The 15,810-nt window shown below is 43.4% G+C and overlaps 1 protein-coding gene across 1 annotated transcript in view; it reads left to right on the top strand.

Annotated features, from left to right (window-relative positions):
* The window catches only part of BABAM2 (BRISC and BRCA1 A complex member 2), a 359,856-nt gene that overhangs the window by 316,306 nt on the left and 27,740 nt on the right, over positions 1–15,810 (top strand). Inside the window, exon 11 of the mRNA XM_038751295.1 lies at positions 1,749–1,902. Within this exon, the coding sequence (XP_038607223.1) occupies positions 1,749–1,902 (154 nt within the window). The remainder of the gene's footprint in view (positions 1–1,748; positions 1,903–15,810) is intronic.

The raw sequence follows: 15,810 nt of genomic DNA on the forward strand, positions 1-15,810 counted from the left end.
TTTGTCTCAGTCTTGACTTTCCCACTGTTAACCCGGTGCTCATATCGTTTCTCCTGCCTGAAGTTTATTTCCCCTTCAGATCTTCCCTACCACCATTTTCAAAGCATTTCTGAAATCCCACTTTCTCCAGGACTTAAAGCCAGGAACTGTGTCTTTTATCTGTATAGTACCGTCCCAAATGCTTAGTACAATTGTCTAGGCTGTTGGTAGGTAGAGGCCTAAGCAGAGAAGTAAATGTTCTAAAGAGTGAAAGGGCTAAAGTGCCTCAGCACATTCAATTTATTTCAAATGATCTTTAGCTTAATTTTTCCATGTTTGGTTTCCTATTTTTTCAGCCAAGTGTGTTCTGATCCACTTATTTGATCACATCTAATGTATTTTTAAAAGATTGAGACCGAAAGCCGTTGCAATTTTCTGTGTTACTATTGTCGTTGGTTGTTTGATTTCCTTTCGCATTTCTCTTTAATGCCCACTTTCCAGGTTCCCTTTTTTTGAATTTTGCAAGTCATACCTCATTTTGGTTTTTCTGTGTTGGCTATTTAGTAAATGCTTGGAAAATAAATATTGCTGAATAATTGTAATGTAGTATCAGAATTTTTGCCCCATTGAGCAAACCAAGGAAGGGTCAAGGATATATTCAGCATGATTAGATCCTACAAAAACCTCTACTAAAGCCAATTTTAGTGAATAGTGGGTTGATTGGAAGGAGATGGTAGTGTCTGAAAGTTGAATTCTGTCTTCTGGTGTGTTGGTCTGAGATACGTGCTACCCTAACACTGTACAGAAGGAGGTCATTCAAGTTGTGGGGGCTGTCATTGACTTCCAACCCCCAGGACAGTGGTGAAACCAAAGATGATGGACTGTCTCGCCATTCAGGATGCTCTTATTTTCCACAACATACCCAGAAGGTTCCCAGGGCTCAATAGTGAAGGGATTGAGACACCATTTGGGAAGCACTGGCAAACAAATCTGAGTAATTTTCACTGAATCTCCTTTTGACTTTGCAAGGTGGATGAAATCACTTTTCAGATTTCTACACCTTTGTCATGATTAGTAAGAGTAAAATGTTTGATAACAGTAATAATGATTGTGGTATTTGTTAAACGCTTTCTATGTGCAAGGCACTGTACTCAGCACTGGGATGGATACAAGCAAATTGGATCATACACGGTCCCTGTCTCACATCGGGCTTTCAGCCTTAATCCCCATTTTATAGAAGAGGTAACCAAGGCCCAGAGAAGTTAGGTGACCTGCCCAAGGTCACACAGCCAACACGTAATGGAACCAGAATTAAAACCCAGGTGCTTTTGACTCCCAGCCCTGTGCTCTATCTGCTAGGCCACACTGTTAAAATGTGTTTTTATTCATTCATTCATTCAATCGTATTTATTGAGCACTTACTGTGTGCAGAGCACTGTACTAAGCGCTTGGGAAGTACAAGTTGGCAACATATAGAGACAGTCCCTACCCAACAGCGGGCTCACAGTCTATCACGCCAACACACAAAGCATATGAAAATTTGTTCTTTTCCCTGTATCCTTTAAACCAGAACCGCACCATGATGATATCTAGAGAACATTTCTCACTCAAATTTGGCTTGACTTCTTTTACCTTTTCACTGAAATCAGTGCTTTGCTTATTCAGGTTGTTTCTCCTGCTCTAACCTTTGCGGGGTAGCCTATTCTAAGCAGAAAAATTGCTTGCAAAAGATGAATGAAATTTCTCTTTTTCATGTACTCTCTTTGCAGTTGACCTGCCCCTGTATTTTCCTCGAGATCAGCCCACTCTGACATTTCAGTCGGTCTATCACTTCACCAACAGTGGACAGCTCTACTCCCAGGCCCAGAAAAACTATCCCTACAGCCCACGCTGGGATGGTAACGAGATGGCGAAGCGAGCAAAGTAAGTGAACCCGTTATGTCTGGTTTCTTACGAAGGGGTGCACTTTTATAGGCAGCCAGGTCAGTTGGAACCTAGCGTCCACCTGAACACGAGGATCGCCGGGCGCGCAGAGGTGGACGGCGGTCTAACTGTATCGCGTGTCCCGAATTGCAGCGGGCCGTTGGGTACGATGTGACAGTTCCTCTCTTCGGTAGCTGTCACAACAGTGAGGAAAGTGGTAATGGGTTGTCTTGGAACCGGCCAACCCTACATTCACAAGACGCTCAGCTGGCACTTTGCAGCCCCCTCGGGTAGCTCGATGAGATCTTCCTACAGGTTCTCCCCATCTGCATGGCATTTCACCACCCAGAAGAGCTTGAATGTCATCTGCTAACTTGGAGATGGCACTTCACACTCCCTCTTTCAGATCGTTTATCAAGATGTGAAACAGAACTGGCTCTGACATCAGTCCCTGGGGGACCCTGCTATTTATACTTCTCCGTTCCCAAATGTAGCTGTTCATTCCCGTCCTTTGTTTCCTCTCTTTTAACTCGTTTTCTACCCGGGAGGGAACGTGCAGTCCAAAAACATGACTGCTCAGGTTCAAACAGTAGCAGAGGGACCTGGGGCGAACGTGCCAGATTACGTAACTGTACCTGTGGAGAGGCGGTCACACGTCGTCAAAGAGAAGAAAGGCTAAAGATTTTCCTAACCGGAATGCAGACCACAGTCTGAGACTTTGCTTGAGTTCCAGAGACTCCAGCCAAAAATCTGGAGATGTGGCAACTCTGTTTTTTGAAGAGGCTCTTTGAGTTAGGCAATTATACGGCCCATCTTAGGCGTGCTTCCGGGCATGAAAAGTACCAATGTGAAATCTAGCAAAACATAATGGAGATAATAGAAATATAGAAACAGAAATTATAGGTGTGGGAGTGTAGCCATCATAGATTGAAGCCCTGGCAACTTTTATGATATTGTATTAAGTTTCCGTAATAGTCAACAGCCTTTACTGAGTGCATGCTGAACAAATCACTGTCTTAGTTGCTGAGGGAGTTACACAAGAAGTTGCTGAAGGAGTTAAACGCCGTCTCTGCCCTCAAGGTGATGGCAATATAATGGGAGAAGACATGTTGAAGACAGAGACAGTAGCTTAAGAGGTTTGTGCTGTAGCGTTCAAATCTGAACAGGTAATTTCAAAAGTAAAATAGATCTACTTGACAAAAACATGTACGCAAGCAACCCATGTGAACACAAATGGCAAAGCCCTATAATTTTGTGTGCATCTGTATATGTATATGTATAGCTATAATATTATGAAGTTTACTGGAATGATTAGGGAAGCCAGATTCATGAGGGACTTAATTTTAAAAGAGCTGGGAAGCTTGCTTTTTTATGCTATTTAAGTGCTCCACTATGTGTCAAACACTCTTCTAAGCACTGCGTAGCTGCAAGTTAATCAGGTCAAAACAGCGCCTGTCCCATATGGGACTCACAGTCTTGGTAGAAGCCTTACAGTCTAAGTAAGAGGCTCAGAGGCTCAGCAGGAAGTGTTAGTAGAAATTCAAAATAGGGAAGGTTTACAGTTTGATGTAGAGGAGGAGGCCAGGCATTTGGATTAGGGATCATGGGTGAAGAAAGGCACATAAGCAGAGTATGGAAGAGAGTTTATTGTGAGTTAGTGAAAATTTCAGGTGATGAGAAAGTCACTATTTGGGGAGGCCGTAGGTCGGATGAGGTGGGGGGTCTTCAGCGGGTTGGGGAGACAGAGAGAGAGGGAAAGAGGAATTGCTGGGGAGAAAGGTACAGATTTATCTAGCTATCAACACCCCTCATTTCCACCCTCCATTGCCACTTCCTCTGCTGGTATTAGGGCCTCAGCAGTATATACCAACTCCAGTGCTTATAACAGTGCTTGGCACATAGTAAGCGCTGAACAAATACCATCATCATCATCATCGTACCAACTGGGCCTTATCAGGGGCTTTTTAGATGCCAGTTTTGAACTTCTGAAATTGAGAACACTCAGCCCAATGTGGAGTGTCTGATCCCATCAGGGTATGCTATATAAGTTAATACAATGACAAGCTAGGAGTAAATGCGTGAAGTGGCTGCAAGGCTTCCTATTGACCATGAGAGCTTAGTACAGTGCTCTGCACACAGTAAGCGCTCAATAAATACGATTGAATGAATGAATGAATGAGAGTACTATTGAAATGTGGAGGGTCTCGGATCCTGCCCCTGGTAATTGGATTTTGGTTGCTCCCCTCAGTGTTTTTTTCCGGTTGAGAAGGCGGCAGTGGGAATTGTAGGTGAAAAAATTTCAATAGGTATGTGTAGATAGAGCATGCGTGTTGATTTGTAAGTTTGGGATGTTGTCTTTGTCTGAAGCACACTTTCTTTCATTTCTTCCTATAGAATGCCCAAGTCTGACATGTATATTTGTATTTCCACTGAAGCATCATCCCCTCTCTTCGCCCAAAAATGAAACTGTGGAATCAGCTTTATAGTCACATTGTTTGTTGCATCCTAATGATTTGGTTATAATAATAATAATGGCATTTATTAAGCGCTTACTATGTGCAAAGCACTGTTCTAAGCACTGGGGAGGTTACAAGGTGATCAGGCTGTCCCACGGGGGGCTCACAGTCTTAATATCCATTTTACAGATGAGGTAACTGAGGCCCAGAGAAGTTAAGTGACTTGCCCAAAGTCACAGCTGACAATTGGCGGAGCCGGGATTTGAACCCATGACCTCTGAACTCCAAAGCCCATGCTCTTTTCACTGAGCCACGCTGCTTCTCTAATATGGTTATGGTTTTTTGGTTTTCCCAATAACCCATATTATGGTAAGATAGCAGATTTTTTTGTCATATTTGCACTGTGGATTGAATCCGATCTCTCAGTGTGGTTTCCATGGCAAAACTGTCTCATTTTGTTCCCTTAAGTAGACATTTAAGCATGTATAAATTGAGTCAAGAAGTTGCAGGCCGTAAGCCTGTGATTTCAGCAGTGGAATAGTAAATGAAGCTTGTTTATCTTAACAGATTAATTCTGAGTTGCTGGAGACATTTGCTTTATGTTAACACCAGTCTAAAGAAAACATCTGAAGTGACCTTAAAAAATAGCAGCTCTCTAGTGTAGTGAAGACGAATCCATTTAAAAGTGATAAAAGAGTAAGGCAAATCACATTCTGGCAAGTGGAAAAAGTAAAAGTCATTTTAAACTAAACTGACTATATTTTCTGGAGCTCAAAGTGAGACAGGTGGCAAGTTTCTAAGGGTGGGCTTCTAGGGAGGCAAAGCTTTTAAGGAGAGAAGAAAAAGGCAGAAAAAGAGGGAGATGGACAAGTGGAAAGAGAGGTGAATTATCAAGCAGAAGGATAAACGGACAGGGAGATCAGACAGACATAGTGGGAGCTGGTTGGAAAGAGACGAAGAGGAAACAGAGAGGGATGTGCACATAGTCTAAGCAACAGGACCAGATGAGAGAAAAGACAACTGCCAATGGAGCCATCACTGCCACTTTGGCCAGCTGCTCAATCTGTGGCATCTATTAAGTGCTTGGTGCTGAATTTAGTACTTGGGAGAGTACTGCAGAAGCAAAACACTTGTTTCCTGGCCTCAAGGGACTTACAATCTACACCTTACAATGGGAGGAGAGAAACGCTGATGATTTACAATAGAGGGAGCAGGAGAAAGAAACAAGGATAAAAAAGGAAATAGTGCAACTATGTCAGGGGGAAATCTCTGATTCAATCATTAAATAGGCAAATAAAAATGTTCATGTGCTGTACTTAAGGCTACAGATAGGAATAAAATGCACAAACGCTAAGTATGGCCGTTAAGTTGATGAGCTAGGATGTTGTGAATTAATCCGGGAAAGCTTCCTGAAGGAGGGAGGATTTTAGGAAGGCTTTGAAGATGAAGGTCTTCAGGAGGACGTTTGTTGTGGGCTGGGACACGTCTACCAATTCTGTTGTATCGTACATCCCCAGGCGCTTAATAGAGTGCGCTGCGTAAAGTATACACTCAAATACCATTGACTGAGTGGCTGATTGACAGGGAGTTCCAGGGTAGTGGGACAACAAAAGCGGGGGATCAGAGGAGAGAGAATCAAGAGCTATGTACAATTGGAAGGTGAGCAGGGAAAGAGTGGATAAAGAGTGGAGAGCCTTTGAGCCAATTGTCAGGAGTTTTTCGTTGATGTGGAGGGAGATGAGGAGACTTCTGAGGAGACTTTTGTGGAATGTAGAGATATTTGCCAAGCTATGGTTCAAGAAGATGATTTGGGCAGCAGAGAGTAATAAAGACTGAAGTAGAAAGAGGCTGGAGGCAAGGAGACCAGAGGGGAGGCTAGTGGAGGCTGCTGCCAGTCTCTCCTCTAGCATTAAACTTCCTATGTCCACCACTACACTCGCTACAGGGAAAGTAGGACTTTTACGAGTTCCACCAACTGTCTTTCAGCGACAGGACAGGACAGATTTCGTGCTAGTCCTCCCTAATGCAGGACATCTGCTCAAGTTATTTTCAATTCAGATGTTCTGGAACAATAACTACACTGTTGTTTTCCAGGAGGGCCAGATAAAGGGTTGAGAGGGGAAGGTTCCCCTCCGTAGGAATATTTTGGGGGAGGGGGTTGGGAGAGGGCAGCCGCAGTGTTCCTAAACAGCTCTTGTTTCTCCGTCTTAGGAAAATAGTTGTATACATAGAGTGAATAAAAAGCTGTAATTCAGTTGAGAAGATCTGCAGATGATATAAACACTCTCACGGTTTATGAGCAACAGCAAAACTCTTAGAGTAAGGCAGCCGTTTATTCTCTTTTTAGAGACACATTTTGAGTCTATAAACTTGGGGAGGCACTCCTGAGACTTTACTGTGACTTTTCCCTACAGTTCCCAAAGGAGGTCAAGAAAATTTAGCTCTTTGTGCATGAAGCACGCTCCCCGGACTGTAAACAAAATTTATCTCCTGCATTATTCTCTATATACAGTGGTGCAATGAAATTCTTTTGTTTACATGCTATGGGCACCACCCATTAGCAAGAATCAAGTTGGGTAGAGGAAGGACTTACTCTGCCCTCAGGTTTTACTCCTATGATTCCAAGGTGGCCAAAGTACAGGCCATAAAATGTTGCCCAGTTTTTTTTAATCATATTTATTGAGCGCTTACTATGTGCAGAACACTATACTAAGCGCTTGGGAAGTACAAGTCGGCAACATATAGAGATGGTCCCTACCCAACAATGGGCTCACAGTCTTGTCACCCTAAATCATACTTCTTGCCGTTCTCCATTCTGACCCTGCTAATCTAGCGAGGCAAGGAAGCACGGTCGGTGGATTGGTTCATACCTTTCAAGACTTGTCATGAAAACAAAGCTCGAAGAAGTAGTAATTGTCCAAAGGGGAAACAATAGCGCAATACAAAAAACACCTTACCTTCTTACATTGGATCTAGTAACAGAAATTGGAAGCAGATGTCGTCTGTCTCCCCTTTCTAGACTGTGAGCCCGCTGTTGGGTAGGGACCGTCTCTATATGTTGCCAACTTGTACTTCCCAAGTGCTTAGTACAGTGCTCTGCACACAGTAAGTGCTCAATAAATACAATTGAATGAATGAATGAATGAATGAATACGGCTATATAGCAGTGCCCTGGGTTCCCTCCGACCTGCATGCCCCATCCATGCCCCCTCACCCTCCACCTCTGTGGATACCCTCCCCTCCTTCCAGAGCTTATTGCTGTGCCTGTTTGGACAGGGAGTTGCCAAGAGTGGACACCAGGAATTCTAAAATAAGGTCAGGACACCATCATACCCAAGCAGAGGGCATGAAGGACATCACTTGGGGGTCAAAATGGTTTGTCAGCTGTGTGACTTCGGGCAAGTCACTTAACTTCTCTGGGCCTCAGTTACCCCATCTGTAAAAAATGGGGATGAAGACTGTGAGCCCCCCGTGGGACAACCTGATCACCTTGTAACCTCCCCAGTGCTTAGAACAGTGCTTTGCACATAGTAAGTGCTTAATAAATGCCATCATCATTATTATTATTATTATTAGTATTATTACCCTCATCCCCTCACCATCTGTGAATTCTACCGCCTTTGCCCTCTCTTTGAAGTTGCCCCTCCAGGCCCACGTCCATCTGGAAGCTTCCCACCAGATGACCCTATACACTCTCTAATCTGCCTGCATAGTTCATGACCCACTCTTCCTCCTCAGCTCATTCTTGTCGTTATCATAACTGCTTGTACCTTTTGATATCAATTGCATGTGGGTCTGTCTTCTCTTCCCCATTAGATTGTAAGCTGTTTGGGCATAGGGACTGAGTCTATTCTTAACACATACCCCAAGTAACGAAGTTGGATATTTCAGTTCTCTGATCAGGCAATGAATATTTTGGGGCTGATTGAATCTGAGGTTTGGAAAGTGAGAGACTGGGGTCTCACAGAAATTCCTGGCTGAGCCAGGAGTAGAATTTCCAAATTTACATTTCATCTCTTAATTGTGCCGTAAACAATTATCTTTCTCTTGGGCTCTCTCTGGGTGGCTTTCAATCGGTCTGGCAGATACCGAGGTTCTGGGGAGTGAGGAAAATGCATTTTCACAGACAATATGCTCTATTAAGAAATTCCACTGGGACAGTGGAAAGATTATGACCTTCTCCTGGATCCTAATGGAAAGGAGAAGTGGCAGTTCAGGACTATTCATTTTTTCTTAGTACAGGGGAATTCCTCAACCACGTTTCCTTGCTAGAACTGTAAAGCAAAAAAAAAGCCCTCTCTCCCATTTCTCCTTCCTGTTCCACACTTTTTTCCTTTGTCTATTTTGGGGTTTTCCTCTTGAGAGCTGCAGACTAAAGAGGAGTGTTTGGGCGAAGCGGAAGCATCACGGATACCTCAGAAATGCGGGGGGACCTGTAAAATGGGATGTGGGGGATGGAAAGAAGAGAAGCAGCGTGGCTCAGTGGAAAGAGCCTGGGCTTTGGAGTCAGAGGTCATGGGTTCAAATCCTGGCTCTGCCACTTCTCAGCTGTGTGACTTCGGGCAAGTCACTTAACTTCTCTGAGCCTCAGTTCCCTCATCTGTAAAATGGGGATGAAGACTGTGAGCCCCACGTGGGACAACCTGATCACCTTGTAACCTTGTAAGAACAGTGCTTTGCACATAGTAAATGCTTAATAAGTGACATAAAAAAAGAGCTTGAAGTCCAAAGATCAGAAGACCATCTTTGACTCTCTGGACATTCGTGAGTGTGGGTCAGTCAGTGGCGTAGAGGAATTTACCAATCAATCAATCAGTTGTATTTATTGAGTGCTTACTGTGTGCAGGACACCAGAACTAAACTCTTGGGAGAGTGCAACACAACAATATAACGGACACATTCCCTGCCCACAACAAGCTTCCAGTCTAGAGTCTAGTCTACAGTCTACCAATGCCCTCCCTTACCCACTGTCTCCCGGCTTCCTCCCCTCACTGCTCTCGTCCCCCGTATCCTTTTCAAATACTTGTCACGTTCACTAGGGAATCCGTAAATCGGGGCAGAGTTGGACTGTAAGCTCATTGTGGGCAGGGTACGTATCTGTTTACTGTTATATTGTACTCTCCCAAGCGCTTTGTAAAGTGCTCTTCACACAATAAGCACTCATTAAATGCGGTGGAATGATTGAATGAATGAGAGAATGTGAAGCCAAGTTGTCCACCCTGATGGCTGAATGCGTGAGGCTTGATTCCATAGAGAGTGCACTTTTGTCCAGCACTAAAGTCTGGGACAGCAAAAGAATGAAAGAAATAATTGCTCCCTTTGAAAATGTCTCTGTAATTTCTGTCTCAAATGCAGACTCAAATGATTTGAACCCAGTACTCTCCATGCCTATTCTTAATCCCTAGTAGTACATTAAACACTTGGGGAAGAGCATTAACTCAGTGTGGCCTAGTAGAAAGACTCCAGGCTAGGGAATCAGAGGACCTGGGTTTTAATCCTGACTCTGCCACTCGTCTGCCGTGTGTCCTGGAGGAAATAAGTCACTTAGCTTCTCTGGGCCTCAGTTCCCTCATCTACAGAATGGGGATTCAGTACCCGTTCTCCCTCCTACTTAGAATGAGAGCCCCCATGTGGGATCTGATTATCTCATATCTGCCCCAGTGCTTAGTACTGTGGTTGGCACATCGTAAGCGCTTAAAAATACCACAAATAAGAAAAGTAGCACAATTACATTGCTGCATGCATTGTGCGTACACCATAGCTATGGAGATTGAAAGAGTTAATGCTCTCCTCCTGCTAGCAGGCTTCAAAAATACTTCATATGCATGGTAGTGTTCTGGCATTCTGTCACCCCAGCCCCACCCTCCCCCAGCCCTAAAGAGAGTTCAGCCAAAGTACTTTGGCTAATGTGAGCCATGGGCAAGTTGGACTTCAAGGGGAGGGCTTCATAAATGGCCCAGAGCATCCAGTGGTCCAGAACATCATTCTCCTCAGCCTTTTTCCATCCACTGAAACGCTTCCTCAGGGGGAACCAGTTGTTTCATGAAGACACTGCTAGCCACTATCGTATGCGCTGGTTTAGTCCCTGCCAAAGTGTTAGTTTGCCAGTGGTGTGAATACAGCCAGATGTCTTCAAGATGGGAAAGGAGAATGGATTTGAATTGCAGCAGAAAGGATTTAGGTTATACTGAAATTTCTGATTCTGAAAGTTGTGAGTCACTGGAGTTAGAAAAAGAGGTTGTGGAGACTTGGCTGGGATTTTTTTTTAGACTAGGCATCTATTTGGGATTTTTTTGGTGTTTTTTTTTCCCCCCTGGAATGGTTTGACAGCAGTCAAGCCTTAATGATGGGTTGCCAGACTTTATGCCTTACAACCCACTACACCAATACTCTAGACCAGGAAGAGAGGTTTGGGGAAGATCAGGAGGAAGGTACTGGGAACCTGCAATCCAGTCCAAACCCAAATTAAGAAAAAAAAATTTGGAGTGGATGACCTCTTGATACCTTTTCCAAGCCCACCATCCTTTTTTGAGATAGACTTCAGTACATGTAGCTTCACTCAGATTCTAGAAAGATGTTTGCGAGTCCTTGGGGTGGACTTTATCTCAGAATATTGCCAGTTCTAATGTCTTGTGCATTCAGTTCATTGAATTAAAGGAAATTATTGAATCACATCTCTCACACCACAGCACAGAAATCAGAGAATTGGCATGTGTCCTAGCAGCACAGCACTTATGTGCATATCTGTAATTTTATTTATTTGTATTAATGTCTTTCTTCCCCTTTAGACTTTAAGCTTGTTGCAGGCAGGAATGCATCTGTTATATTGTATTCTTCCAAGCACTTAGTGCAGTGCTCTGCAGACAGTAAGCACTCAATAAATACAATTAACTGACTGACTGACTGTGGAACAGTGATACCCTTGGGCTTTTAAGGAGAAACATCTTTTGTAAGATTTAGAAAAGTGTTTTTTCCTTTCAGTAGAGAAGAGCAAGAAGATTTGAAAAAAATCCAAAAATGCCTGACATGCAGGCATCCTCTCCAAAATGCGTAGGTCAGAGAGAACATTTTATTTATTAGAACTTGACATCTGTTACTGTGAAACGATAAGCTACACTGCTAAAATCAGCCATCAGTTATTCTTAATGCATCCCTCATCTTCCAGGGTACTCATTTGTCTTCTCTCCCCTCTAGAGACCATGTTGTACCAGGTGCTGGAAGTATGTGCAACTTTCCTTGCTTCTAAACGGAAAGTGTAGCCCGGTGTAGCATAGCTCCTTCTCCAACACCCCCCACTTCCATTCTTCGGTGCTGATTCCCTGCCAAAGTACTGCTGTTCTCTCCTTAGTAGTCCCGGTTTCATTTGATTCTATCCTTCTGTCCTACATCCTTAATAATAATAATAATAATAATGGTACTTGTTGAGCACTTTCTGCATGTCAAGCACTGCTTTAAGTGCTGGGATGGAAGAAGATAATCATTTTGGACACAGTCCCTGTTCCACATGGAACTCACAGTCTAAGTAGAGGGAAGTAGGATTTAATCCCCATTTTACAGAGGAGGAAACTGAGGCACCAGGAAGTTCTGACTTGTCCAAGGTCACACAGCAGATGAATACCAGAGCCGGGATTAGAACCCAGGTCCATGCTCTTTCCACTAGGCCACACTGCTTCCCAGTAGGATAACCAGCAGGAGATCCAGCTTCTCTCCTTAGCGTGTACTGTCCGTAACTGAAGTGTGTAGGACAAGAGTGGCTTTGGCTAAACATAGTATGTAAAAGGCAGATTTGGGAAGAGCAAGTAGAGGGCCGATCCAGGGACCTTTTGTTGGGATTTCTTACCTGCCTCATTTCCCATTGTCAACGGTGCAGCATGACTCCACAGGACATTTACATGGGCACTGTGTGGAAGTGACTTGGAGGTGGGATGGGGTGGGGGAAGTATCTGTCTTCTCAGCCTCACCTATATGCTTGGATAAGATTTTAGGTCATCTGTGAACACGAAGGGCTGGTATATGTGTATGTGGAGGCAGATACAGACATACATGCACACATATCTAGCTTAAGGATGCCTTCAGAGCATGCCATGCCCCATTTATAGATGATCATTCCCATGCCCCTTAGGGTTTGTGATCACCCGGGGTAGGTATTACCTTGCTTTTAAAGTTATTGTCAAACACTTTTCCTTGGGGAAAAAAAAATACCTAATAGAGTCAGACACAATGGATTGCACCATCTATTTGCACAAGACTGGAGGGGTTGTGTTTGGGGTTTTATTGTGCACTAGAGTAAAGATATACATTTACTAATGGAGGCATTGTAGGTTTCAGAGATTTATGAGGCAGAATTGTACATGTTGAAATATGAGTGGAAAGCGTAGAAATTATACTAAAATGATAAAAAGTACTTTTGCATTTGACAGTGTTTCCTTTTCCAGGGGAAAATGTTTTTTCTGGTGCTAAAAATAAAATTAAAACAGAAAATTTGAATATTAATAGAAACATACTGCATGAAAATATCCTATACGTAATACCCCGTATTTATGCACCCACATATACACTGTGGGTTTCTATTCTACTTAGATATTGTAAGCACTCAGCAAATCATGCTAGGTACAGGCCATTTCTCCTGCTCTTGGTAAAAAGTGCCTTGTTGTTTAATTATGTTCAGCTCCTAAGATTTAGTGAATTGGCTTTTGACAGGTTCCTGCCAGGGGGTTTCAGTGCTATCAAGTGTAATGTGGATCTCAGCCAAATCAGAAGGGCTGAGATCATTGTTTCTGGTCCCTTCAAATTAAGTCTTTGAATCTAGGAACAGAGAAACAACTAATAAACCATCAAGAATTCATCCACCACTTAAAACGAGTGCCTCTCAGCCAAGCATTTTATTAATAATAAACAGAAAGCTTTCTTCTTCAGGAATTAAAATAGCTACTTTACCTGTGTGTTGTATCAACACAAGCGACTCATATCGCACAAGGACCATTTGTTTAAGCCTGCTATAAAATGAGAATTCACAAGAAGATAAGCCAGAGCAGTAATAATAAAAAAAAGAGCTCAAATTACAATTCTTTACTGGATCCCTGGCGGGATTAATTTAGACTTTTCAGCTTTCTTGCATTTTGGGGGTAAACCTCTAGGTATCAGTCATTTCTTTCAGGATCTCATTCATATACGCGCGTACACGCGCATACACACAACTACATATACACCGACCACTAGCCTCTGGGAAGGGACATCTCTTGGGCCCAGTGCTGGGTAAAGAGGACAATATCACTTTCCGGATCCAGTTTTCCAAGACCTGCGGTTGTACCGAGGCCCCCAGGGGAGAAGCAGCATGGTTAAGTGTAGTGTAGTGGTTATCTCATTCGGACCGGGGGAAAGCACGTTCTCTTCCCCTTTAGACTGTAAGATCGCTGTAGGCAGGGATTGTGTCTGTTATATTGTTATATCGTACTCTTCCAAGGGCTTAGTACAGTGCTCCGCACACAGTAAGTGCTCAGTAAATGCGATTGACTAACGTGACGCCCCCAGTGTAATCGTTCCCACCCAGTTAGTCCACACCAGAAAGGTGGCCAGGGAATTGGACTGCTGAACCAGAAATGCAAGCCAGGAAGGGATGGTGGGGGCCTGTTGCTAGGGGGATAGAAGAAAGCCTTAGGCATTCCTAACCATGACACTCCACACTGCCTGCTTCAGGACTTGGACCTGAAGTGGACTTGTTCACTGAGCAGAGGAGACCAGCATGGGTGGGGAATGCTGTGCCAGCTAACCTACTTGCCTCCAGGACCCCACGAATAAGTCTCACCAAGCATTTTCCCTGTGATGTGATAACCGGAGTACCCAGGGAAGACCCTCATTTCCACAGTGTGCTAGATTTGGGGGGGGGGGGGGTAGAAAAAAAGGACATTAGTGACACTGAACAACATCTCTTTAAGGAGGGTTTTTGTTTTTTATGGCAATTGAACATAAGTACTTTCAGGCAAATGGACTGGTTTGGGGGAGGCAGGGGAAATAAGATTTTTCCTCATTTAGCACTGTGTTTTTAATAGCCAGAAAACTGGAAAACTTCCCCCTTGGCCTCAGAATGTCTCTTGCACGTGCTCCACTGGTTACAGGGAAGTTATACAGGACAACAGGGACACAAAGATTCCAGTGACTCCCATCTCCCTAAACCAACCCTGAATCATCCCCTGGAGACGATGAGAACTCAGAAAGCAGAAGTCTCAGATGGCTCAAGGCAATGAGTCTTCAACCCAATAAGTGGTCCTTATTTGTACCAGAGCAGAGGTAAAAGAAAGAAATTACTGCCACTTTATTCTAAAATGTTGAGAAGAAAAAGAATTGAGAAAGCTTTCAAGTCAGTCAGTTAATCGTATTTATTGAGTGCTTACTGTGTGTGGAACACTGTACTAAGTGCTTGGGAAATACACTTAATAATTACAATATAATAACAGGCACATTCCCTGCCCACAATGAGCTTACAGTTAGAGGGGGAGACAGACATTAATATAAATAAATAAAATTACAGGTATGTTCATAAGTGCCATGGGGCCGAGAGGGGAGGTGAATAAAGAGAGCAAATCAAGGTGACGCAGAAGAGAGTGGGAGAAGTGGAAAGGAGGGCTTAGGCAAGGCCTCTTGGAGGAGATGTGTCTTCAATAAGGCTTTGAAGGTGGGGAGAGTAATTTTCGGTCATATAGGAAGAGGGAAGGCTTTCAAACAAGCAGAGGTTTGGTTATTACAGAGTTAATTGTGCACCTGGACGAGACTATAATCTCTTATCCTTGATTTTTCAATTTCAGGATAATTCTCAGAAGTTTGTCTTTAACTTTTTGTTCATTTTGTAACAGCTATCTAAAAGGCACCTTGTTAACCCACGTTAATTGCATTCAGATGTTCAGCTGCAATTAGGTTATTGCATCAGTACAACAACTGATCAGTGCATCATATATTAAAAGAAGTCCGCAGATACCATGGCAGGTTGACTCGTTAATTGAATAATGGTCGAAGTTAAGAGTTCATTCACACACATCAAGGCCATCTGTGGCAGCATTTACTGCAAACACTGCTGCATGACAAAGAGCAAGTGCGTGCAGCCACCAGTCAGAATTCTTAAGAGGGGTAGATTAATCTAGGCATTTTATCATATATGCCCCTTGATGAAACCAAGAGAAAATCAGAATCATCCATTATTGAATCTTCTTCTTCATCATTAGGCTGAATGTGGCCTTCTGCGTCGAGGCGAAAGTAGATTGCCTTTGCCTAAATTATCTGGATCAATTACCTATAATATCTGAAATGTACTAGCCCTCTGCTTTGATTTGGCTGAAAAGCCGTGGCCTTACTCTTCAGATCTGCACACATATTTGTGCAGTTGGTCAGAAACCAAGCTGAAAAAAAATCTAGGCTCTCACTTTATAACCATAACCCCTGTAGGCTAAGTGCCTTAAAA

The sequence above is a fragment of the Tachyglossus aculeatus genome, chromosome 9, assembly GCF_015852505.1.
Source record: "Tachyglossus aculeatus isolate mTacAcu1 chromosome 9, mTacAcu1.pri, whole genome shotgun sequence".
NCBI classification, from domain to species: Eukaryota; Metazoa; Chordata; class Mammalia; order Monotremata; family Tachyglossidae; genus Tachyglossus; species Tachyglossus aculeatus.